This window comes from Ovis aries, chromosome 3, assembly GCF_016772045.2.
Source record: "Ovis aries strain OAR_USU_Benz2616 breed Rambouillet chromosome 3, ARS-UI_Ramb_v3.0, whole genome shotgun sequence".
Taxonomy (NCBI): domain Eukaryota; kingdom Metazoa; phylum Chordata; class Mammalia; order Artiodactyla; family Bovidae; genus Ovis; species Ovis aries.
In genome coordinates, this window is record NC_056056.1 from 163529783 (window position 1) to 163553959 (window position 24177).

Consider the following 24177-nt stretch of genomic DNA (forward strand, 5'->3'; position numbering starts at 1 on the left):
AACACCGAGCGCCTCCAAGCTGGGGAGACAAGGGAAGGAGAGCTAGGGGAGAGTAGCCGAGCGCCGAAAGATTCAAGTCCTAAAGGCGCGGTCGCAGGCAAAGGAAAACTCAAGGACTAACCTTTCATCTGCATCTACTTTGCAAACAAGTCCACGATGGGCGCTCGAGTTGCCCTGGCATGCCTGCCTCTAGTGCCAAGTTTTGCCTTTGCCCCATCTACGACAGTATTGATTTTAACCTCTTTAGCATTCTTTGCCTTTCCTGCAAGGGCGTAGGAATTGTGTAGGGGAGGGACTTAAGGATGCCAAATTTATAAAAATTTCCTCTTGGAGGGGTATCTTGAGGTCATTCACCTAAGCGGCCCTGCAGACACCGACAGACTTCCGAGAAGGAAACCCCACTTCATGACTTCCCTTCACCTTTTGTTTTGGGTTCTCAAGAGGTATCCTAGTACCAGTGCATTTCCCTCCCTTCAATTTGCTCACTCCAGGCCTCAAGAAGTCCCCCAAATAATCTTAAAAAATTTTTTCAGAGTGGTAGTCTTAAACAGATATTTTATTGATATATTTAGAAAAGTGAAACTATAAAGGGAGAGGGTTGTGTTGTGCTCTTCACAACCCTCGGCAACCTAGAGGCAGTAAAAAGTTACATATACACATGTTCTCTGAAGAATCCCAAGGACAAAAGCAAAATAAGGCCTCAGTGGTGACAGTCATTAGAAATGGAGATAGGGTAGATAGAGAAAACAGTGCTTATTTCCAGAATTACTTTTCCTGCTTCTAGCCCTTTGCTCCAATAGCTCTTACCTTCTGGCACAGGGTCAGTGGCCTGTGACTATAACATAGTGTCCAAGGAGGAATGAGTGCCTAGGTGGAAATGTGTGAGGAATGTATTTGTGTGTGGCTTCAGAATGCATAGTCAGGATTGTGATCCAAGACATGGAGAGGAGGTGGAGGGAAAAGATTTTTTGTGGTAATGAGGCCAAAGAATGGGTATGGAAAGAGGCTCAGAATGTGGTTCTGTTTCACCTTCTCATGGGGCGACATGGACATGGACACGGTGCCAGGCATTGTTGAGCACCCCTCGCAGGTTCCAGATTGGGGCTACCGTGTCTGGCTGCACATTGTAGCTCTCATCTACAGCCTTACAGACAATGTTCAGTTCCTTTATCCCAGCTGGCAAAGGGGCTTGCAGATGCCATAGTCGCCAGGCCCAGGCCTTTCGGGCACGCTGCTCCTCTCCTTCCAGCTCAGCCACTTGCCAGGTTAGGCCCCCATCCAGAGACACATCCACCCTGACCACAGCTCTTCCTCCACCACTCCATGCATAGCCTTTGACAGTCACCTCCCCTGACCCTATTATCTCCCCTTCTTTGGGTTGTGTGATGGCTGACTGGATAGGAAGTTCTTGGATAGATGGAGCCGAATCAAAATCTACAGTGTCCCAGTCCACAGATGGAGAAAAGCCTTTGTAATCCCGCCGCTGCCAGTGGCTGAAACTTTCCTCTGGTTCCACACTCACTTTGCCCAGCCATTTGACATGGCGGGCACCCACCACACCAGGAACCACCACTCGCACAGGAAAGCCATGGTCACGAGGCAGAGGCTGCCCATTCATCTCATATGCCAGCAGGACCTCAGCTTCAGGGTCCATGGCCCGAGCGAGAGGGATGGATGCTCCATAGGCAGTCCCTGTGGGGTCTGAGTCCAGTCCCTCAAAGCAGACATGGGCCTCAGTTTCACAGAGCTGGTGACCAGCCTGGGCTAACACATCACAAAGCCGTGCCCCAGCCCAGCGCGCAGTGCTAATGGCCCCTAAACTCCACTCCAGACCTCTTACTTCTTTGAACTGAGTCATCTCGGAGCGCCGGTTGCCAGCACACTGCAGAGTGACCGTGATCTCGTGCTTGGGGAACTGGTACAAGTCATCCAGGGACAGGCACAATGACTGACCCCCTGGTGGCCCTACTACATTCAGGCGATAGGTATCTGGGTCCACGTTAGGTACAGGTAAATGATTCCGGGTGAAGAAGATAGGGTTGGGTGTGATGTAGTTTTCTGTCAGCAGCTCAGGAGGGGGCTCTGCATTAAAGGGGCACTGGGTGTTGACCTTCAGGGCTGAGTGACGTATAGGATCATCCATATAAGGATCAGAAGTCTTCAAGATGGAGGGTGCCTTGTCGTCAGGGCTCAGCTCCCCAATCTTGTACTGAGCTAGTATCTCTCGCACGTGCGGCTGGTTGTGAACAGCATAGAGGGCCCAGAAGGGCTCTAAAGGACCCCCGGCTGCTAGCATCAGCTTTGATGCCCCCCCTGGGTGTATGTCCACAAATTCTGTGATATCAAAGACCTCAGAGCCCAAAGTCACCCAGACCCCAGTCTCAGGGCTGCAGTGGGATTTTACTTCCTCCCTGGTATATCTGCGTGGTGACTCTTGAGAAGCCTGAGGCAAAAGGGAACAGAATGTTAAGAAGAAATCACTCTACCTCACTCTGACCGTGTGCTTCCCTGGTGGCTCAGATGGTTAAGAATCTGCCCACAATGCAAGAGACCTGGGTTTGATCCATGGTTCAGGAAGATCCCCTGGAAAAAGGCATGGCAACCCACTCCAGTATCTGTCCTGGAGAATTTCATGGACAGAGGAGCCGGATGAGGTCCATGGGGTCGCAGAGTCAGATACAACTGAGTGACTAACACCCTGACCCAACCCACAAAGTTATGGCCACTGGGAAGGTAGAAGATTCCATCTGTGCTGTGCATGAAGACCATGAAGGCTGTGTAATCATGGGATCTGTGGTAAAGCCTGGGTTGCCTGGGGAACTCACTCAGGCCCCTTAGTTCTGATAGTGAAGTCCCTTCCTTCCCTACTTACCCTGCACTGCTGGTCATGACAGGCCAACACTGCCCCGAGGCCTAGCAGCGTGCCCATGACTCTCCATCTCCTGGTGCTGGAGTTACCACCAGAGAAGGTGAAGCTGGAGCGCTGGGGCTGAAAAGAAGCATTTGTACAGCAGGCCCGAATGCAGAGCCTTGCCGGGGTTGACTTGAGTCTGGAAGAGAGAGAAGTCTTAGTAGCACACTTCTGATCATAAGAAAGGGCTGGGGAAGGCCTGGGGTGTACCTTCCCAGGTTAGCCATTGGTTCCTTCAGTTGGGACTTAGTTTCTCAGGGATGGGTGGGACAAGTGAGATGTGGCTTTCCCTTTCCTCCCAGGCCACTATCTCAACCATCTTATCTAGCAGTTAAGATAAGTGTCATAAACTACTTAAAAGGGGATATGGACTAGGAACTGGATGGCCTACCTGTAGGCCTGTTGGAGCCCTGGGGCCACAGCTCTGTGCAGCAGCAGCATTGTGGCAGACCTAGGATAGGAGGAAGATTCCAGGATCAAGATAGGGAGTTCTGGGAGGTGATGAGATTAGGGCAGCTTGAGGCAATGGGTAGGAGGATGACACAGGGACCAGCTAGGAGCTCTCTGGACAAATGGGGAAACTTCTTCTGTGGTAACGAGGCCAAAGAATGGGAGTAAGGGTCCAAATGGGCCCTTAGAGAAAACCTGGAGGAGTTCAGAGACAGAATATGCTGACAGGATGGAAAGGAACAGGGGGTGGGAGGGAGTCCTCTGAGAATCACCTGTTCTACATCCTCTACTCTCTACTTTGTCCACTACAGAGAACAATGGGAGCCAAAAGTCTGTTGTCCAGTTTGCCAGTTTATTCTTTCTGAAGCTAGCAGAGGACAACTGAGGGGTATGCTCACATAAAAGGAGACAAAAAAGTAAAAACATAGATAGCAGCCTAATGAGGTAAAGGAAGCTGATTCTGGAGTCAAAAACTGCTTTGCGTTTATAAAAACCAGTCCTGCCATTAACCAGTCCTGTTCCTGGGCAAGATACCAGGCCTCTCTGAATCTGTGTCCTCATCTGTGAAATGAGATCTACCTAGCAGAGTTGCTGTGATGTGCAAACAAGTAATAACATTGTCATTGAAGGACTTTCCCTCCTCTCCCTCTGCCCACCCCTAAAAAAATGAAAATTGAACCCAGCTGGGAACTGGATCCCAACGTGGGTCCACACCCCTACCTTGTCTATGCCATTTCAGTGAGCTCAGCAAATCGAGTAGTTAATGGCCAGGGTGTCAGGGAACTGGCTAGAGAAGGAAGAAGGTAATTTTTCTGCTCTGGCTCGCAGCAGTTTTTTCTTTCTAGCACTGAGCAGGTCACTGATCTCAGGAGGGCCAATGTGGGGGGTGGGGTGGGGTGAGAAGTGTCAGAATTGCTGATGTGATGCAAGAAAGCTAGGAGTAGGAGCAGAGGCTGCACTGTACTCCCAGGCCTTGGGACCCTCACTCTCCCTCCCACTTCCCATCAGTGCCAGCAGCCCACTCTATGCTGGAGCGGTGAGGTAGAGCTGACTCAGCCCAAGGTCCCAGTCTTGGGAGAAGCAGTCTTCTGCTACAGAACAGATGACACCCCCGTGTGAGGGTGGTGACCAGTCACTCCCCAGGGTCACTTTGGGCAGAACATGGATATTTTACTGGGTAGCAAGCAGCTGGCTCCATGTCACTGCCTAACAGCTGGCCCGAGAGTATTTTGTAGCAATAGCCCACGGCCCCAGGAGCACCCGGCTAGCGGGGGTGGAGGCGGATACCGGCAGTTTTGCTGTGCCTGGGATCCGGAGCACCCCTGGGTGCCAAGCCCCCGCCCGGCCACCGCTTAGGTTATTGGCCTTGCCCCCTCCTATTCCCTTTCCTGGCCCCAGGCTCCTTACCCGGCTCAACGTACGCTGGGTGGCTGTTTTACCCGCTCGGCACCCAGCGGCTATCGGCGAAGAGGCGGGGCCTGCGCCGTGACGTTGTTGCGGAGTAAAGGACCACTCTCACCCCTCGGCTCGTCCCCCAGCCATTGGCGGGCGGCAGGCCGCCTCCCAGCTGCTGTGCCCGCCTCCTGGAGGCCAAGGAAGGCCGGGCGCCACCCCGGCTTGGAGATAGGACGGGCTGTCTTTCCTTCTACCCGCGCCAGACGAGGAGTGGGACCCTCAGGATGTTCGGGACCCGAGAAGTGTAAGATGATGAGGGCTCCCAAGGGTTGGGCTGAGAGGTGCTCCCGCCCCGCTCCTCCCCGCCCGCTGAGACACAAGGTGCTTTTGCTAGAGGCCTGAGCTCCGCCTCTTGTCAAGCATGTCTGTTGCAACCACAGCCCTGTTTGTCTTTTAGAGAAAACAAGATCAAAAGCTCAAGTCTTTTATTTTCAGGAATGAGGGCAGAAATGGAGTCTAAACACTGGTTCAAAGGCTTCGAGATTCCTTGGTCTAACAATTTCTCCTCAAATTGTAGAAATAACAACACTGAATAACCACATTTTATATTTTGCTTTGTTGTCCATTTATTTTAAAAGGTCGTTATTTAATGACATTTTAACATCCCAAAGTAGGAAGATTATAGTTTCTCATAATATCAGAGTAAAGGACACTAACATAAACTGTTTGCTATTACCCTTTTATCATTTGGCTAGGGAAAACTTCGGAGAAGGCAATGGTAACCCACTCCAGTACTCTTGCCTGGAGAATCCAATAGAGAAGCCTGGTAGGCTGCAGTCCATGGGGTCGCTAAGAGGGGCACGACTGAGCGACTTCACTTTTCACTCTCATGCACTGGAGAAGGAAATGGCAACCCACTCCAGTGTTCTTGCCTGGAGAATCCCAGGGACGGGGGAGCCTGGCGGGCTGCCGTCTATGGGGTCACACAGAGTCGGACACGACTGAAGCGACTTAGCAGCAGCAACAGGGAAAACTTGTCATTGGCGAGCTATGGACCTGGGGCAAACGTACCCAACACTGCCCTCTAGAGGTGAGAAGGCTGAGTTACAACCTTACTTTAAACGACTGAGCGACCAACACTTTCACTTTTTTTCCCCAACTTTAACTTTGGAAGATCATTTCCCCTCCTTCCCTTTCTTCTTTCCAAAACTGAACTAGAAGAGCTTTTACTAAAAATGAATAAGTCGTGTGGGGGTGGTGTGGAATACTAAGAAATATAAAGAAAGGGGAACTCACAGTGAAAAGGTAATTTGGCTCTAAGGTTTTTGGAAAAAAAGAGATTCCCAATTTAACTGTACAATTTAATCATCAGACAGGCCTGATACCCAACCTATCCTTCCAGTCTTAAAAAACAGGCTCAGTCCAAGGATACAGAGGAATCAGTTAAGGATTATCTGAAGGCATGGGATGAGATTTCTGCCTTGTAACTGTCACCCTACATAAAGCTACACACAGGCTTTATAGAATTGACCTTTTACATCTCAAAAATTTTCATTTTACAGAGGAAACTGAGGCAGAGAACAGCTAAGTAACTTGACTAAGGCCATAGTTAATAAACTGTCAGAGGTGGGACTGAATTCCAGGCTGTCTTTTCTGTCCTTCAGATTCTTTGGAATGTAAAACTCCTCCTGCAAACCACACCTAATTTTTTCTATCAGTCTCCCCGACCACTTCCACTTACACTGTGAGGGTCAGAGCTTCAAGAATACAGTAGAAAAGGAGTAAAATTTCCTGCTGAAATTTTCCTGTTGGGGTAGAAGTCACATGATCAATCAACAATGTTAATTCAGTGATTTTTAAAAAATTTCTTTAGGTCATGGACCCCTTTGAGATACTAATTAAGGCAGTGGGCCCTCTCCCTAGAGAGGTGCACATAAATTTTTGTATAATACTTAAAAAGTATTCACAAACACCACCTCTCCCTCCAGTCTCATCAACTGTCTGCCCGTAGGTCCAAACATAGATGACCACCCCCTTCCATATATACATTCTGTAATGATAGCCTAAAAAACTAAGCTAGGGACAGATTTGATGAACTCTCTAATGGCTTGGGAACAGTGATTAAACAGCAGTAAAGGGGCTATTTTATAAACTGGATTATCTCACTATTCAAGGAAAGATGAGTAATGAGGAGTTACCAAGATGCAGGGCTTCCTTGGTGGCTTAGCAGTAAAGAATTGCGTGCAATGCAAGAGACATAAGAGATGGGTTCAATCCCTGGTGGTAAAGATCCCCTGGAGGAGGGCATAGCAACCCACTCCAGTATTCTTGCCTGCAGAATCCCATGGACAGAGGAGCCTGGCAGGCTACAGTCCATTGGGTCACAAAGTTGGACACGACTGAAACAACTTAGCATGTACGTACACATGCATGCACCAAGATGTAAAGGAAGGTGTGTTTCTGGTTCAGTAAAACATTATTGGGTTGCCCTTGCAAATTTCTAGTATTAGAGAAATAGCAAAAAAAAAAAAAAAGAGAGAGAGAGAAGAAGCAACACTCCAATACACCTTTTTTTCTCCTTTTTTACTTACATTAAATACATCGGTAAATCAGCAGTCGCATTCTGTTACCACGATTGTTATGTTGGGAGAGGAAGAAAAGGGGAAAAAGGCAAATGCTTTCTTAGAGGCAAAAAAAAAAAAAAAAAGAAACAAAAGATAACCCCCCCTTAAAAAAAAAAAAACAAACTGATCAGAAGAAAAAATGAAGAGCTGGGAAATAAAAACTCAGATTCCCCAAGCCCACCAGAGCTCAAAGAAAAGCAGAAGAGCTGCTAGAAAGTAGAAGGAAGGCAGCAGACAGGCCCTTAAGTTAAGGCCAATCCTGTTCCTAAGGGGGGCAGTGGAGGGGAGAAGCAGCCTGGAGAAATGGTTTCCCAGCCCCAAGGCAATGAAACGTCTTCACTCCTGCTCCATGGGGAAAACTGCACAAAGAACTTCATTTCTAAGGAACGTATGAGAGCCATCCTAGATCTTCCACTTCTAAGGACACACTGGGTGCTTCAGGGGGCTAATGGGTGCTGGGAAAAGAGGGGGAGAATATGCGTTTCAGGGCCGTGGGAACTAAGGCTGCCCCGGGGAAAGGAAGGGAATTGAGGCATAAGTGGAAGAACCTAAGCTCAGTCCTTCAGAATCTCAGCGTCATGGATTTCTCAGCTGCTCTGGGACAGAAAGCAGTCTACAAGCCCAAAGGGTAGAACGGCTCCAATCCTAGTTCACTATGGCCTCTCCTATCTTGTTTCCCCCAATTTCCCCAAAATTCTAAGGTAGAACAAGAAGGAATTTAGAGTTCTCTCTTGCCTTAATGGCTTCCCAAAGACATCCTAAAATACTTGATGAGGGACGTGGAGAGAGGCTAGAGATTTAGAAAGGACCAATGTCCTCTGTTGATGTGAGACAGTCGTGAGGGACCTTGAGTGCCAGTCATTCCCTGTCCACAGGAACAGGTGTTATGAGGGGCCACAGGTAGACCTCTGTGGTACAATTCCCTAGTGGTATGTGGATTAAACCACTGGCTGCATGGGGGATGAGTTTGGGGCAGTAAGCATGGTAAACTGAAGATACTAACAAAGGAGAAAAGAAATCGGGCCTGATGGGAGGTAGGGGGTCAGAACAGACTGTACAGTGGGAATAAAGATCATACCTATTTACAGGGAAGTAGAAAAGACATGGTAATGGGTGGATCAAATTCACTGGGAACCCTGGAAAAGCACAGAAAACTCCTCCCTCTGGCTGGACTCTTCTTCACTCCCCTACAGTGAGTGGCCTATGCTATCCTGAGACTGCTCTCCAGTTGCTCAGTTAATTTCCCAGGAAAGGTAAACCTATACCCAAGAGTTAGGTTGGCAAGAATATAGGTGAAGTAAGAATTAGAGGAAGCTAGCAGTTGAGACTGGGCTTGACTAGCTGCCACCGGTATGGTTCTCTGCAGCCCCTCCTCAAATCTCATATACACATTGGATTCCACTTAATTAAAAAGAGGGCAAGTAAATCAACCAAACCACCCATTAAACAAGTATCACAACTGAACTACCATCAATTAAAGTGCAAACTGCAGGGGGATATGGTGGCTGGGGCTGAGGCCATCTGAAGGCCAGAGAGAAAAAAATGCCTAAGTCAGAGGATGGGTATCAGAAACTGGTCCCTCCTCCATTTAGATCACAGCAGAGCCAAAGAGGCAGGCAACCAGTGAAGATTCTTTGGAGGACTCTGGGGTCCAGAATCTCCCCCATTATGGGGGAGAAGCTACTAAGAAGCTGGGTGAGGGGGAAATAGGCCTTGGAAGAGTTCTATGAGCCACAGATGACACTGCCTCTCCACCCCTTCCACTTCTGCCCAGTCAGCCAATAGCAAGACTCCAACCTGGTGCCCGGGAGCTGGCCGTCCCATTCCCACCTCTACCTAGAAAAACCCTCCACAAGGCCAACTCATGGACGCTGCAGTGCTTTCAAATATGAGAAACTCCAACCAAACAAAACCAAAAAGGCAATGTTTCCTTACTCTCCCCTGCTCTGAGCCTTACTTTTCCCCCAAGGCCCTTAATGTGACTGAACTGGAAACCTTCCTCAGTTCCTGAGTTCACCACCTTCTCCATCCTGGGGAGAGGAGGAAAAGGAGATCAAGAACAGAAACTGACCAAAAGCAGAAGGGGAAGGGGCAGGAGACCAAAAAAAAAATTTTCTGAAAAAATGGGCAGGAGGAGGAGGAGGAAAGATGAGTACGTCACTGTCTTGCACCCATAATACAAAGTGAAGAAAGTTTGTTTTGGAAGGTAAGTCCTCGGGGATCAGACCCCCAAGCCCCAGAGTAGGGGTAGGAGGCCAGTGGCAACAGCTGCCTGGTGTTGTTGCTGAAGCGTTAAAAAGTGCCATGACGGAGCTGTCAAGAGGCAGCCCTTGGGAGCCAGGGCTCAGTGTGCTGTTACCGTAGGGGCTGTGTGCTGAGGGGTGGGGATGGAGGTTATTTCTTAGCTCTCGTGCTAGCTCCATACTTGTTTGCTGCTAGCCAACCCCTCAGTTGCTACAACACTGGCTCTTGTTCTGCTGGGACTGCTCGTGAAGATCCACACCTCGGCTTCGGCCTGCTGCACCCCCTAGATTCTGGGGTTCACTCTTTGGCAACTTCTTAGCTAGAGATAAAAACAGAAGGGAACAAAGTATGGTAGATTTTACTCATCTCCCCAAAAAAGACTATTGGGGGAAAGGGGAAATGTGAGAGACTAAAAGAATGTTCTCAAGAGGGGAGGGTTCATTGCAAACAACATTGAAGATGAGGGGGCTCAAGCTGCAACGAAAGGATGGAGGTCACAATGGAAAGTTACAGTATATTAACACCTAAAGTTTTCATAAAGGGAGACACTCCCATTTATCCTTATGACCTGGGTTAGTAATCTTGCCTAGAGGCAAGGGAAAAACAACAGGAAGACCTCAGGCTGCTCTGACCTTACCTATTGCCAGGAAGAGATCGTTCACGTTCATAGCTGTCTTGGCGGAAGTCTCCATAAACAATAAGCTGTTGTCATCTGCATACGCCTGGGCCTCCTGTAAGGGGTGGGGTATACTGGTACTCAGACTGTAGGGCAGGGACAAAGTACAGCCTTTCCACTCCCATGTAGCACTGGAGCTAGGCAACATCCTAGGTTCCCTCCCCTCTGAGCCAGCTGCCCCTGGACCCATAATTTGGTGATGACTCCCTCAGGGAATATCCCATGGTCTCTACCACTTAATCCAACAAACAGATGTCAGGAAACTTAATTACAGGGAAGAAGGTAAGTTGGTTAGGGGCTTTTGGGTTCTGACACTTGAGTCCCTTACCTCAAATTCAATTGCTCCCTCCTTCCTCTTTTCACACTGGTACCCCCACAGCTGGTACTGGTACTCCCCTACCCCTCTGCTCTGGAATTTTCTTCTGACTCCTCTAAAATCTCCTGGCTGGCATTAGGGTCACAGTGCTGCTGTATTTAACTTGGTGAAGAACTGGGGAATGAGATGATGAATGTCCTCAGATGAGGTTTTCAGAGAGGGCAGGTTTGGAAAAAAGAGGTCCCAAGCATAGAGGGAGTGTGTCAGGAAGGACTTGGTGGCCAGCTTACTTCATACTCCACCATGCGCTTGTTGGCCAGGTCGGCTTTGTTCCCTGCCAGGGCAATAACGATGCTAGGACTGGCCTGTCGCTGTAGTTCTTTTACCCATGTCTTCGCTCGGGCGAAGGTTTCCTAGGAAAACACAAGGATGAGAATGGGTAGGCTAGAAAGACTGCCAATCTAGGGCTATCACCTTCAAAGTCCAATCTCAAAACTCACCTCTTCTAAGCAGCCGTTACTCACTGAAACCATCTGTTTCTGGTAATTCATTACCTCTGTCTTCTCAACACTTGGAAGCATAATTTGTATTCTTATTTTGCTATTTCAAGAACCGGTTTTCTCTCCCCCACCTAATTTAATTCCTATAAATAAAAGCAAGGACAATCTTCTCAGCCCACTTACCTGATTAGTAATGTCATAAACCACAATGGCAGCTTGGGCACCTCTGTAGTACATGGGGGCCAAGCTATGGTATCGCTCCTGCCCAGCTGTGTCCCAGATCTCAAACTTGACTGTCGTGTCATCTAGACAAACAGACTGGGTAAGGAAGGCCGCTATGAATGAGAGAACAGAGGAAAGTTGGTGTAAGTGGGAGAATGCACTGGAACATCCCACCTTCCTTCAAAATATCTCCACTGTCAGTCTAAGACCAGTCACTACCCAGGCCGTTCAGCTACAGGAAAAGGTTTAGCATTCTCCTCCTTATACCCTGGAAAGGTTTAGCATTTTCCTTCGGGTCCTGGCACCAGAATTAAGCCTGCTCTTGGCTAAATCCTTCCTGCGAGAAGTCTTTCCAGCTAAGGAATGGGGGCGCCATGGTAAACTCTGAGGGCTAGAAAGAACCAGCTTTAATACCAGAGTCAACACTTTTCTAACCAAAATAGATTAAGAGATAATGAGAGACAATAAGCTTCAGATAAAAGTCATATCAAGAACTGATTCGAAGATTTTAAAGCCTGATGTGAGGCCCCACCATTATATTATCTGGCTATTACTTTTTTATATCACTTCTGCTGGTCTAAGAATGTATTTCCAAGGTAAGTAATAAAAGTGGAGAAGGAGAAATGTGGGGAGTTCTCATGTTGAATTAGCACCCATTTCGGGATAGTGGTAGACAGAAGGTAGCCAAGGTAGCAAACGCATATTTATCTTTTGTATTTAGTTCTAACCTCTGCTTTACCAGGTGTGTGCATCAAAGATCTAAGGAGCTTTTCCAAACACACGTCTATACTGCCACCAATCTCACCCTCCTTCCGAAACTAATCAGCCAGTCTGAGGCAGGGCCCAGCATGCTCCCCAGGAGTTTCAGATGTACACCTCTGATTATGAGCCACTGCCCCAAATCACCCCTGCTCAAGATGAACCTCAACTGAACTTCACTGGCATTAAGATGAGAGCAGGAAGAGGAAAAGAGTCTGAGATTTTTTTTAAAAAGTGGTTTTTTGGTGCTCAAAGGCCAACCTTTCTAACTTTCTTCTAGGAAGAGGATGAACAGAGACCTGTTTTGGGGCATTTTGGCAATTTTTTTGTTTCATAAAAGATTTTCATTACAGGGAGCTAAGAGGGCCGGTGGCATAATCAGATCCCTAGATCTCCCTTCAATAGCCCTTCTAAACACTAATCTCTTCTCTCCCTGAAGTACTTACCTCCAATGGTGCTCTCCTGGTACTCGTGGAACTGCCCTTTGACAAAACGTAATACCAGGCTAGATTTCCCCACTGCAGATTCACCCAGCAGGACCAGTTTGAACTGGCATATTTTGCTGGCCTGGGGCTGCCCATTGGGCCTGGCTGTGCTTCTGCTAGTCATGGCTAGATTATCAGAGTGGGAAAGGGTGGAGGGAGGGGGATGCCACAAAGCGGCAGAGGGGGGAGGGGGAGGGGAGGGGACGTCCAGGCTTCAACAATTCTGCAAGAAAAAAAGCGGGTAAAATTAAACACAGGGCCATGACAACGGCATTCATGTTTTAAAAGAAAGGACAGAATCTCTTCATTTCTTTGCTCCAATCAGGACTTAAGTCTTATAATTATCCACCATTAAAAGCTTACACCACTGAGAGGGTCCCATGCACCTGGCACTCCGTGGTTAAGAGTGGGGATCAAGAAAATAAGATAGCATTTAGAGTAGAGTGTGCAACAACAGAGAGACTAAAAACCGTGTGAGAGTAGTCTCTAATCTCCCACTCATCCCCACCAGATCTTCAAGGAATAGCAAATCGATCAACATTTAGTTGGCCTAAAGAACACCCAGGTCCACCAGAAAGTACCCCAGATCACTACTATCTCTTTGGTGTCCTGGTGCTGTCCCTTTTTTACCCTCCCCTTTTTTCTAGCCTTCAAAATGAGAAATTCACTCTAGGGGTGTAGGTAACAGTCATCCCTCTAAAGAGCAAAGGGATAGCTTCTGGTTCTACATCGTTCATACATGACCACTTCCGAAAACTGACATTTCTGATAATCAAACCAGGATCCAACTACCAGAAAAATCTATCCTTTCTCATTTTTGCTCAAAGGTAACAGAGAAACAGACTACATTCACTGTTAACTCTTTCCCTTTGCTTCTGCCACCCCTCTGAGTCTGAAAATCTATCAAGTCTGAGTCAGTAGGCTTGATTTACTCTCAACTTGCAGCTCTCTTCTTGATGCCTAGGGATAAGACTACTCTCTACACTGAAAAGGCCTAACAGCTGTAGCCCTCCAAAGCAGAGAAAGAAGGTGTACCTTCTAAACACATGCAGGAAATCTCCAGAAGATGGCACAGGAATAAGTCTTCAAGCAATAAATACTCGATAAAACTGAACCACCTTCTCTACCTTCTAAGTGGCTAGGAAAGCTGGTGGTGCAGAGGAGACAGAGAGAAGTTGGGACTTTGAGTGTCCAATTATCCAAACCTGACTATATTTCATCATCCTGATTCTGAGGGGAAAAGAACTATGAAATTCAAAGAAGCGTTAGCATGATCAGAACATGCAAAACCACCTCATCCCAAAACTAAGCACTGCTTGGATTGTACTTTGCTGGTTCAAACTGATGTTTCCCTTCTCCAAGGCTGATTCTAGTGACTCTATAAACATCATATTCTGTGACATATATAGTGAAAAAATAATTACTTTGGGATCAAATCAGGGTTAAAAATATCTGCAATATTAGTAAACATGGAAAGGATAGAAAAGCCATACAGAAAGAAGCACAGAGGAACAAAAGCTGTGGAGTCCAGTTCACTGGATTCATTTTAGTTCTGCTTACTAGCTATGAACTTTTGGACAAACTACTAAATTTACCTGTGCATTTGTTTCCTCATCTATAAAATGGGATAACAGTCTATGAGCACCTACTTCAAAAGGTGTTGTGAGGACTAAATGCAATAATACATATAAAGAACATAAATATTTAACAAAAGGTACTATATCCATGAATATTAAGTGACTCATCATTATTAATATGACATCAAGAAAATTTCTCTTCCTGAGCCTTACCTTCTACCTTTATAAAATGGAAAAAATACCTATCCCATAGAATAGCCCTAAGGATTAAGTGAAACATGTGTTTAATATAGGGCTGATAAATAGTAAGACAGGTATTATTTAGTGGCCCTGATTCACAGAAATAATCAGTTTAATATATTAAAGGACATCTCAATATTAGTTGTTATCAATATAATCCTAAAGAGCAGCCATCATATGAAGGAGGTAGAGCAAAAAAAGAAAAAAAAAAGTAGAAGAAGTTAACAGGGAAATGAGATAGAAATGAGAAAGCCCAGAAAAGTCTCAGCTAGACTAGATTAAGACAGAGGACTGTATAAAATTACTCTGATCCTACTGGGTATTTTGTAGTCCCCCAGGTCAATGAGTCCTAAGAATTCAGATATACATGTGCCACTTTGTGATGAATTTTTCACTGGTTTATGATGAAATGATTAAAATAAAAATGATACAGCAAGTTTTTCACAAAGCTAAATTTATTCAATTTAAGAGTATCCTTTATAACACGATTTCTAACTTCTTAGTATCAATTTTCTCTCAAAGGTAAAATATGTATTTATTGCATGGATAAGCCTCTAAGACCTACAGTTCAATTTAAAAAAAAGCAAAACACTTGGCTGATTCTATTTCTATAAACAAAGCAAAATTCTACAAATAAAATGGTATGGAAAGATACATGCTCATCTGTTAACAGTGGTTACTTCCCTCTAGGGAGAATGAGACTAAGGAAAATGGTATGTAAAGAACTCAAGATATTTTTATTCTACATAAATCTTTTTTTATTAACAGGAAATATACACATATATATTTAAAGTTTCCTACATAACTTTTTTTTGAAATAAATAATGGTGTTGCTAGTCAGTAGTAAGCTTTCTAAATATACTTATGTGGAAAAACAGAGACCCTTAAATTTAATTTGTCTGTTAAATCCAAAATTCTGGGAACCATACTGCAACTGTAAGAATTAGTAGTAATTAGCTTCTTAACTACTAGTCACAGTTCTTTAGCTCTTTTCATCCTCAAACCTTTAGAGCAGTGTTTCTATGCTGTAAGCCAAGTAGTAATCTTGAAATCGCTTCGTGGATCATGATCAGTATATTAAAAAAAAAAAGAAAAAAATTACCATGTGGCATGCAAATAATAAGCACGAGAATCATTTTGTGAAAATGCTTCACTTGTGGTTGTATGTACAGACACTGAATTTTGATGTAAAAAAAACTTTTTTTTTTTGAGCCATGATCCAAAAAAAAAAAAAAAAAAGTTCAACAAACACTGCTTTCGAGAGGCCTGCCACTGAAAGATGGGTTAGTAGGAAGTCTAATCTCTGGCTGGCCTACAAAAGCACTTCCAGGTGAAATTACGATGAGGGCTGAATATAGCTCTCCAGGGGTCAGAGGTTTTCTAATCCTCCTACTGAAGTTATGGAGCAATTATGAAAATGGAATGCTAAAGTCCACAGAGGCAGTCCTGCAGTGGTAAGGGCTCTGGAATCAGGCAAGCCTTAGTTTTAGTCTCTGCTTTGTCAATTAACCCACTGTGATCCTAGGCCACTCACTCCTTTTACCTTTCTGAGCTTCAGCTTCCTTATCTATGAGGATCTGGGGGTGGAGTAGGAAGGATAATAGGGGAAAATAGTAAAAGGCAGAATTTGAATTCAAAGTTCTGGGTACATTTAAGAAACACGTTTCTTTATACAGTTTCTCAGCATACGTGAGGATTATTTTTAAAAATATATTTATGTAATACTTCATATACATTGTTTCATAGGTAAAGAGGATAGGCCATTATAACTCTACACTTGAAAACAGATGAAATGATAGGGAGAAAAAAACCTACAGATGATAAACTGATCAAGTTTCCTTTAGGTTGATACACATATACTATACTCTTAAGAAACAACAGGAAAAGTGACTAGATTCTTTGACTTACTTCCTCACATTTCAAAGCAAGTGATCCAAGTGGCAGAACACTAAGTTAGAGTGAACTGAATTCTCACTGGCAGACACATCTTTCTAGGCCTGGGAAAACAGTAGGAGTTGGAAGTGTGAAGATAGGAAACAGTTGGGAATTCCCTGGCGGTCCAGTGGTTAGGACTCCATGCTTTCACTGCTGTGGCCTGGGTTCAATCCCTGGTCAGTGACCTGCAAGTTGCATGGCGTAGGCAGGGAAAAAAAAAAGGTAGTAAACAGTCACAGACACTTGGGTTGAAAAGCCCTTCGTCACTAACCCCAACAGATGGTAAGTCAAGCCACAGTCAATGTGCAAACTTTCTTGAACTCAGAGATTAGTAACTACTGGGTTAGGAAAGACTATCTCCCACTCCAGCGTTTCAGCTCAAGACTGTATCCTATCTCCTCTGTTCACAGTAACTGACTGGCTGCCCATCTCTGTGCCTTCATCTTTAATCCCAGCTTGTTAATAAGAGTATCATGTTTCCTATGAAACAGCTAGACTCTCGAAAGATCAGGGGTACAGAAATGGAATAATACACATAAGATTCAATTGATTTCTCCCCTATCCCGGTGATGATTTTTTTGGCTGACAATTGACAGTGGGCAAACGACCCATCCGAAGGGAAAAAACAAAACACAGCCAGTCAGGTGGTGTGATGATTATTACCTTCAAACCTGAGGCAAGAAAGCGAGGAGATTTTTCTTCCCTTCAGCCCTTTCAGTTCAGATGAGAATGACTTAACTTCCCTCAGAATTCCAGCTCCACAAGAATGGCTTATCAAATGACTAAGGAGGATTAAGGCTTGACTCTGTCATCAGTCTGCAAGGAGATCCAACCAATCCATTCTGAAGGAGATCAGCCCTGGGATTTCTTTGGAAGGAATGATGCTAAAGCTGAAACTCCAGTACTTTGGCCACTTCATGTGAAGAGTTGACTCACTGGAAAAGACTCTGATGCTGGGAGGGATTGGGGGCAGAAAGAGAAGGGGACGACAGAGGATGAGATGGCTGGATGGCATCACTGACTTAATGGACGTGAGTCTGAGTGCACTCTGGGAGTTGGTGATGGACAGGGAGGCCGGGCATGCTGCGATTCATGGGGTCGCAAAGAGTTGGACACGACTGAGCGACTGAACTGAACTGAACTGTCATCAGTCCACTGGGGAAGGGGGAGGTGGAGAATGAGGGGCAAGTTCTTTAGTGTAGGTAGCTCTCCCAGCAGAGGAAAATATGAATAGGAAAGCTTTCTAAGGGACTTCCCTGGAGGTCCAGTAGTTAACACTCTGAGCTTTCACTGCAAGGGGGGGCAAGAGTTTGATCCCTGGTTGAGGAACCAAGATTCCACAAGCAGTGTGGTAAAAAAAAAAAAACCACACACACAAAGGGAAAGGTTGCTTAGCTTGTTGATGCCTAGTAGGGCAGGACTCCATTCCTCAGATCCCTTCCCACTTGGTAACTTTGAGTTCCTATGTCACTACATATGATGTGTGTGTTAGTCACTCAGTAGTGTCTCTTTGTGACCCCATGGACTGTAGCCTGCCAGGATCCTTTGTCCATGTCCATGGAATCCTCTAAGCAAGAATACTGCAGTAGGTTGCCATTTCCTTTTCCAGGGGATCTTACCAACCCAGTGATTGAACCTGGGTCTCCTGTATTGCAGGCGGATTCTTTACCGTTTGAGCCACCTGGGAAGCCCAACTACATAAAATGGATGCCTCCAGGAGTCTGTCATCTATCAATAGAGACTGAGTTTCAGGTAAAGGGCCACTGGAGTCTAGCTCCCTCCCTTATGTTAGCCTTATAAATTCAGTTTTGCAGATGAGAGGCAGTTTAGAAGTCATCTAGTCCAATCTGTACTTTACAGTGAGGAAACTGAGGCAAATGAAATCAACCAACTTGCCCATACAGCCAGCTATCACACAACAGATTAGTAGCAAATATCCTTCTAGCAAGTACTCCTAGTAAGGCACTCCTGCTCCTATAATACCACTATACCACTTAAGGAAGCAGGAGATGCTGAATCCTGAACTGAAATTCAAAGAAAGCACCAGGACAGGAACAAGAGCTTAGACTGGATAATTTCTGCTTCTATACAGTTTGGGTAAGTACTTCCTTTGGGACTGAAAACAAGTTAGGAGGCCCCAGGCCTTCCCTGGGAACTAGAATCTAGTCCCTTATCCTTCTGATAGAAGCAATCACTTACTACTATGCTTCTCTAAAAGGTCTTGACCAGCCCCTGCCAGGACAGCTGAAATAGGAGCAGTTCAATGGCGGGCACTAGGGAAAGAAGTGGTAATTTCTGCAGAATTCAACAGGCCGTGGGATTAATGTGAGATTTACTGAATAGAGAAGACAGCACAGAAGCTAGTAAGTGTCTTCAACTCCCCAACTTTGTTTAGACCCTAAGTTACCAAAATCTTAAACTGAATTTCACTACTTGGCTCATTGTGCAGATCCAATGTTAACCAATGAGTCATGGGCTTAAAAGAGTTTTTCCACTTCCCCTTACCCTCTCCCTTGCTGTTCCGTAGCTCCAGTCGTGTTTGACTCTGTGTAGCCTACCAGGTTTCTATGTCCATGCGATTTCCCAGGCAAGAATACTGCAGTGCGTTGCCAGTTCCTTCTCCAATCCTCTCCCTTATATTTCCCCAAAAGCCAAAAAGCACACTTAATCTCCTATCAGCATGGTACTGCAAAGTCCCTCATATTGACCTAGGAAAGACTGGAATGCCTTTTTCCACTTTGTCTGCCTAGAAAACGCCTAATGTATGTTTTAAGGACAAACTCAAACGTCACATTCTCTGTGAAACTGCATAATTACTCTCTCACCCCAAGAGAATTCACCATTGCTTCCTCTGGAATCCCATAGTATTAAGACTACATTCTTGGGAATTCCCTGGTGGTCCTGTGGTTAGGATTCAGGGCCTTCACTGCCTGGGCCCAGGTTCAATCTCTGCTAGGGGAACTAAGATCCCACAAGCCACGTGGCATGGTCAAAAAATAAAAATGACTGCATTCTTATCACAACATTTACTACATTGTTTAATTGTATCTGTCTGCTCTGCTAAACTAAGAACTTCTCAAAAAGAGTGACCATTTTTTATGTCATTTTCAATCTCCAGAGCAAAGCACAATGTCAGGGTCCCTAGTAGGTGTTCATTAATGTCAAAGCAATCCAGCTTGCTTCCTCCATCTACTCCTCCCCTTCTGTGCCATCTGGATAGAATCTTATTTCCATTTGGGAATGTTTTTAATAGGCCAAATTGCTCTCTCGCCTGTTTGTCATCTCCCCTGGATAGAGGGCCCTCTTGGGACCCAGCCCACAAGGTACTGTTGCAACTCACATGGGCTAACTGCTTTTCCTGTCACCCGTTACTATGCTTCAGATGGCCTAATCACATCAAATACGCAGCCCTCCCACTGTAACACTGAGGCAACTGTGGTTAAAAGCAAAGTTTTCTGAATCTTCAGTTAATGTTAAGTGTTAAAAAAAAACTTTGGTTCAATATCTCCATTAATCCTAAACTTAAGAAACGTAAGTTTTAAAAAAGGAAAAATAAAAAATCATACCTCTGAAAAGGTTTCTGCCCCTCAACAGAAACTACAACCTGATCTAGAATCTGCACACACTTTGCTCACCTGGGTGGCTTCTTACTCAGCTCAGTTACTGTTCAGTCAATGACTAAATCTTTCCTAAAACACTCTTTTGGGAAGTGGGAGTGTATTGTGTAGGGTTTTAAGGTATCCCTCCTCCAACCAGGCTGTTGCATTTCCTTAATTTAAATGCACTGTCTCACACTTTGGTTATTACTTACCAATCTGAAATGCCGTAGGATTAGGGAGCAGGCACTTGCTTCTCATACCTACGTCCCCTCATAAGTCAAATTCATATCAGTGAGCACAGACAAGCAACTGTAAAAGAGCAATCCTTGCTCCTGGGCAAAAAGAAGGGATGAGGTATGACTTCAAGGGCAATGGGAAACTCCTCTTCTCCAAATATATTTTTGTAACTCCAGATCTATGTTTGAAATTCTATACTGATAATTTTCATTCTTTAACTCCCTCTTTAAAAAGCAAAAACTCTCAGGAGGATTAACACTTTAAATGATTATTAGTTATTTACAACCTAATGTGGAGCAATTTTAGATCATTTTTCTTGAAAGTAGGCTTTGATTAAGGGGAAGGTAGAAAAGATAAGAGATGTATAGAAGAAAGGGACAAAAAAAAAAAAAGGGACAGGATATCATCAGGATGCAGGAAATGGCAAAGCCTAGTGAGGATTTAAAACATACACATCTACACAATTTCCCTAGAACTGACTTTGCAGAAGAGAAAATAAAAGCTTTTGGAGGGACAACAATCAAGGTTTCCAAGGGCACTGTACAAAGGCTGGGCACATCACAGGGCTTCTAAAGCCAGTAAGGACAAATTCAATTAATAAGGTGGTGTAAAAAAATGTCCCAGCTGTGTTGAGGTTTAGAGGAAAACCAATTTCAAAGCCAGAAAAATTTGCAAGCTTCTCATATCACTATAGAAAGATAGACACAGAGGCCCTTTAGAAGAACCACCATCTTCTTTGGGGATAATGAAGGGAGAGTCATATAATTTGAACATGCAGAGACCATGAACCACAGGACAGAAATCTCTAATTCCTCACTTTAGCAAAGATGCCAATAATTTTCCCAAACAAAATGATTCACTTCAACTTTTCTTTCCTGCCCATAAAAGAGAAAGACATTTTGGCCATCTATTTGGGCATTTCCTTAGGATACCTAGTGCACAAGTCGGGTGTGTGTGTCTGTTTAAGAATGTGAAGGGATAACCCAGAGTACAGCTCTCTACTTGTCTGAATTTGATAAAAGCAAGACAGAATGAACTGTAAAAGGAGCACAATAAATAACAGAGTATCATCCCAGAAGGGAAAACTGGAAAGGAGAAGCCAGTGCATGGTGGGAACATGAAAACAGAATTGCCTTTGCTGGCACATTGCCCAAAGTGAAGTAAGATTAGTTTGATCTGCTGTCTCTTATCTCTGACCTTTCTGGATGAAATGAGTGGGGTATATGTGGGAGGTTTTACACTTTTTACACTTCCATAAAACCTGAATATTTTAAGATGTACATACCACTTTTCTAATTAAAAAGAAAGTAGTTATAAAATACAGTGTTATAAAATGGAAAAAGGAGGAAGTATAATAAGGGAAAATCCAATATGCTCCAATCTATGGGGGGAACTAAGGAGGTCAGTAGACTGTTAAAAATATATGGGAGGAAGGGACCTCTGGGTCTTAGAAATCCATCTTCCTTTTCTCTACTCACCTCCTTCCCCGAGTGCCTCTGTTTGACCCAGCTTTCTAATAGCTCAGAAACCCCGGCTCCTGAAGAAGTAGACAAAGAACGGGTGATGCCAACCTTCTGGAATGGAATTTCTCTCTTCCCCAAATCCCTTCCTCTGTGATATCACCTCATATTTCCAGGCTTGATTCCACATAATCATTACCTGCCTGGGAAATACCCAAGTCTAAGTACCACAAAAGTTTCACCAACTATAGTCAGAAGATCTCTGGATGGTTGGGGATACCTAAGCATTTCTAGAGCAGAAAATGAATCACTGATTCCCCACTTTCAGGTGAGAGATATGGTCCCCAATATAGACCATATTATTAAGCAGGAAAGAAAGGAACAAACATCCCCCAAACCCTACTTCTTAGCTTTTTCACAGGACATGAAACAGGAGGTAAGAAACACCGAGACTGCAGCCTAAACCAGCTTGAGGCCAAGGGAGAGAGTAGGGGCTGAGTTGGGAACTGCCAACAGTCACAGAAAAAAAACCAGTTTGTCTTCACTGTCCACCTTGAGAGTACCAGAAAACTTCAACTTGCCACATCTCCACACCAATGGGAACAAAAGCGCGAGTACTCGCAAAACCCAAGGCCCCCAGCCCACCCTTCAGCATTCCCAGAAGCTCCCATCACTGATTCGTGGCCCTGCTTCCACCAGTCCGGCTACCTGAGTCTTCTAGATCAGGAAAGCTTTCTTCGCTTGTGTCAGTTCTCCCACACTGAGTCCAAATCCCTCTCGGCTCAACTCTGGGGCACCCTAGTTATTTTTATAATAGCCACTTTGCTTGAAAAGAATGCCTCTTACCCAGTTAAGAGCCCTTCCCTCACCCTTCCAAAGAGAGCTCTCGAGAGTCCCGCCCCGGTTCCCCTCGGGGCCTGGACGTCGGGTTTGACCCCTCCTCACCTCCCGGCGAATGACTTACCTCACCCGCCGCCCAGTCCCTTTCCCCCAGCTCCTCCCTCTTCGGCGCCGCTCACTGAGGCCTGCCCCTGCCCGCACGGGAGCCCCGGGCCTCCTGCGCCGGCCCATAGCCCAGCCGCCAAAACCTCCCGGCCGCCTCCCCGACTCACCAACTTCAGGCTCCCAGCCCGCCCGGCCCCCTCCTCAGCGCCCCCATTAGGCCTGCCGGGGCCTGGTCCCCTTCTCCCCTCTCCGGTGGGCCATTCTAACCCCTCGCGGAGGCCCAGACCCTCCTCTGCCCTCAGGCCAGGCCGCTTTCCTCTCCGGGGTGCCTCCGCCCCTGCCCTTGCGGGCTCCATCAGCCCGGTACCTGGGGCTCCGTCTCCCCCGTCGGGCCCAAGCCTGTGTCGAACAGACAAACAGCTGCAGCTCAACCAAACCCTCCTGCCCCTCCTCCTCCTCCTCGCCCTGGGGCGGGGCCCCAGCCAATTGCACGACTACCCGCCTACCGTCAAGGGTGGGCTCTCTGCGTGCTAATCCGCCAATCTTCTGGAGAAAGGCGGGACTCTTTCGGCGCTGTCACCAACGAGTACGAGCGAAGGACTGGATAGGCGAGACCCCAGACCAATACAGTGAGGGAAACCTTGAAGATGGACGAGGTGAGGAGCCACTAAAGGGCGAGCTCCTCAAACTAGCGGGCGGCACCCCGTTGATAGGCGTATACTTTAACCAATAAAATCTCGATGCCCTCATGACCCCGCCTTTTAATTTATAAACATCTAATCAGGTGAGCGGTGGAGGCGGGTCAAAGTGAAACTTCAACCAGTACTGCGAAAAGTCGGGACTTGAATGGCAGGCAAGGCGGGGTTGAAAGAGGCCTTAGGAACGCCGCTACTGACCTTCGCCCCTCCCCCGGGGATTGGTGGGGGCTACCTCCAGCGCCCCGCCTTCGATGACAAATTCGCGGGCGTGAAGGGAAATACCTCTCCTAAGGACCCGGAGCTTGGGAATTTAAGCAGCCTTCACGTCGGTGCTTCCTCCTTTTAGTTGGGGCCTCAGAGCACAGGAATTTCGGGGGTGGCCCTCAGGCAGTCTGAGATGTTTTCTGGTGAGTTGAGACAGTGGCAGGTCCAAGAACTGGTAGTTTGGGGAGGCTTTAGCCCCTTTACAATAATTTTCGTACAGACGGTTGATACATTCAGAATCATTTGTAAATATGAATAAATATATTTGAAAAACTCTGTAATATGCAAAAAGAAAAGAAAAAAAGGCAAACTTATTGGGAAACGCAGCGTCAATGCGAATTCCCTTGGAGCTCACTTCCAACGTAGTGCTGCTCCTGAGCCCTAACAAACATTGCAAATCTCGAACTGGAGCCTTGTATGTATGTGTGTGTGTGTGATATAGGTGGTGGGTAGGGTGGTGAGACGCGCAGGTTTAGGGGAAAGTGAAGTAGGAAATGCATAAACTTCACTTTCCTCAGCCGTAAAATGGGGGCAATAATTCCCGCTTCGCCCACCCGTACACTGTCCACTGCATCACAGAGGTCGAAATGGAGTGAGGTGGGAAGCCGTGCTCAGACAGATTAAGAGGGGTCTTAAATCT

General features: G+C 45.9%; 2 protein-coding genes across 52 annotated transcripts; both read right to left on the reverse strand.

Moving 5' to 3' along the window:
• Window positions 1-538: 538 nt before the first annotated feature.
• Window positions 539-22981, reverse strand: SUOX (sulfite oxidase). 2 transcript variants are annotated; one of them, XM_012174764.4, is made up of 6 exons: window positions 22943-22981; window positions 4769-12805; window positions 4082-4148; window positions 3303-3362; window positions 2873-3050; window positions 539-2443 (listed from the first exon to the last, which is right to left on the reverse strand). In XM_012174764.4, the coding sequence occupies exons 4-6, from the start codon at window positions 3350-3352 to the stop codon at window positions 1034-1036; spliced, it is 1638 nt and encodes a 545-aa protein (XP_012030154.2). In that variant the 5' UTR covers window positions 3353-3362; window positions 4082-4148; window positions 4769-12805; window positions 22943-22981; the 3' UTR covers window positions 539-1033. The 2 variants fall into 2 exon arrangements, with proteins under 2 accessions (XP_012030154.2, XP_004006645.2); XM_004006596.6 differs by lacking the exon at window positions 4082-4148.
• On the reverse strand, window positions 5358-23177 carry RAB5B (RAB5B, member RAS oncogene family). Of its 50 annotated transcripts, none has more exons than XM_060413020.1 (11): window positions 23082-23177; window positions 21649-21707; window positions 20146-20265; window positions 16998-17287; window positions 16308-16519; window positions 13618-13729; window positions 12544-12805; window positions 11300-11451; window positions 10907-11029; window positions 10262-10355; window positions 5358-9943 (listed from the first exon to the last, which is right to left on the reverse strand). In XM_060413020.1, exons 7-11 carry the CDS (start codon window positions 12704-12706, stop codon window positions 9828-9830), a joined length of 648 nt encoding a protein of 215 aa, XP_060269003.1. In that variant the 5' UTR covers window positions 12707-12805; window positions 13618-13729; window positions 16308-16519; window positions 16998-17287; window positions 20146-20265; window positions 21649-21707; window positions 23082-23177; the 3' UTR covers window positions 5358-9827. The 50 variants fall into 50 exon arrangements, with proteins under 50 accessions (XP_060269003.1, XP_060268991.1, XP_060268996.1 ...); XM_060413008.1 differs by lacking the exon at window positions 23082-23177 and adding an exon at window positions 22943-22981; XM_060413013.1 differs by lacking the exon at window positions 23082-23177 and adding an exon at window positions 22943-22981 and having other exon boundaries at window positions 21649-21833.
• Window positions 23178-24177: the final 1000 nt, after the last annotated feature.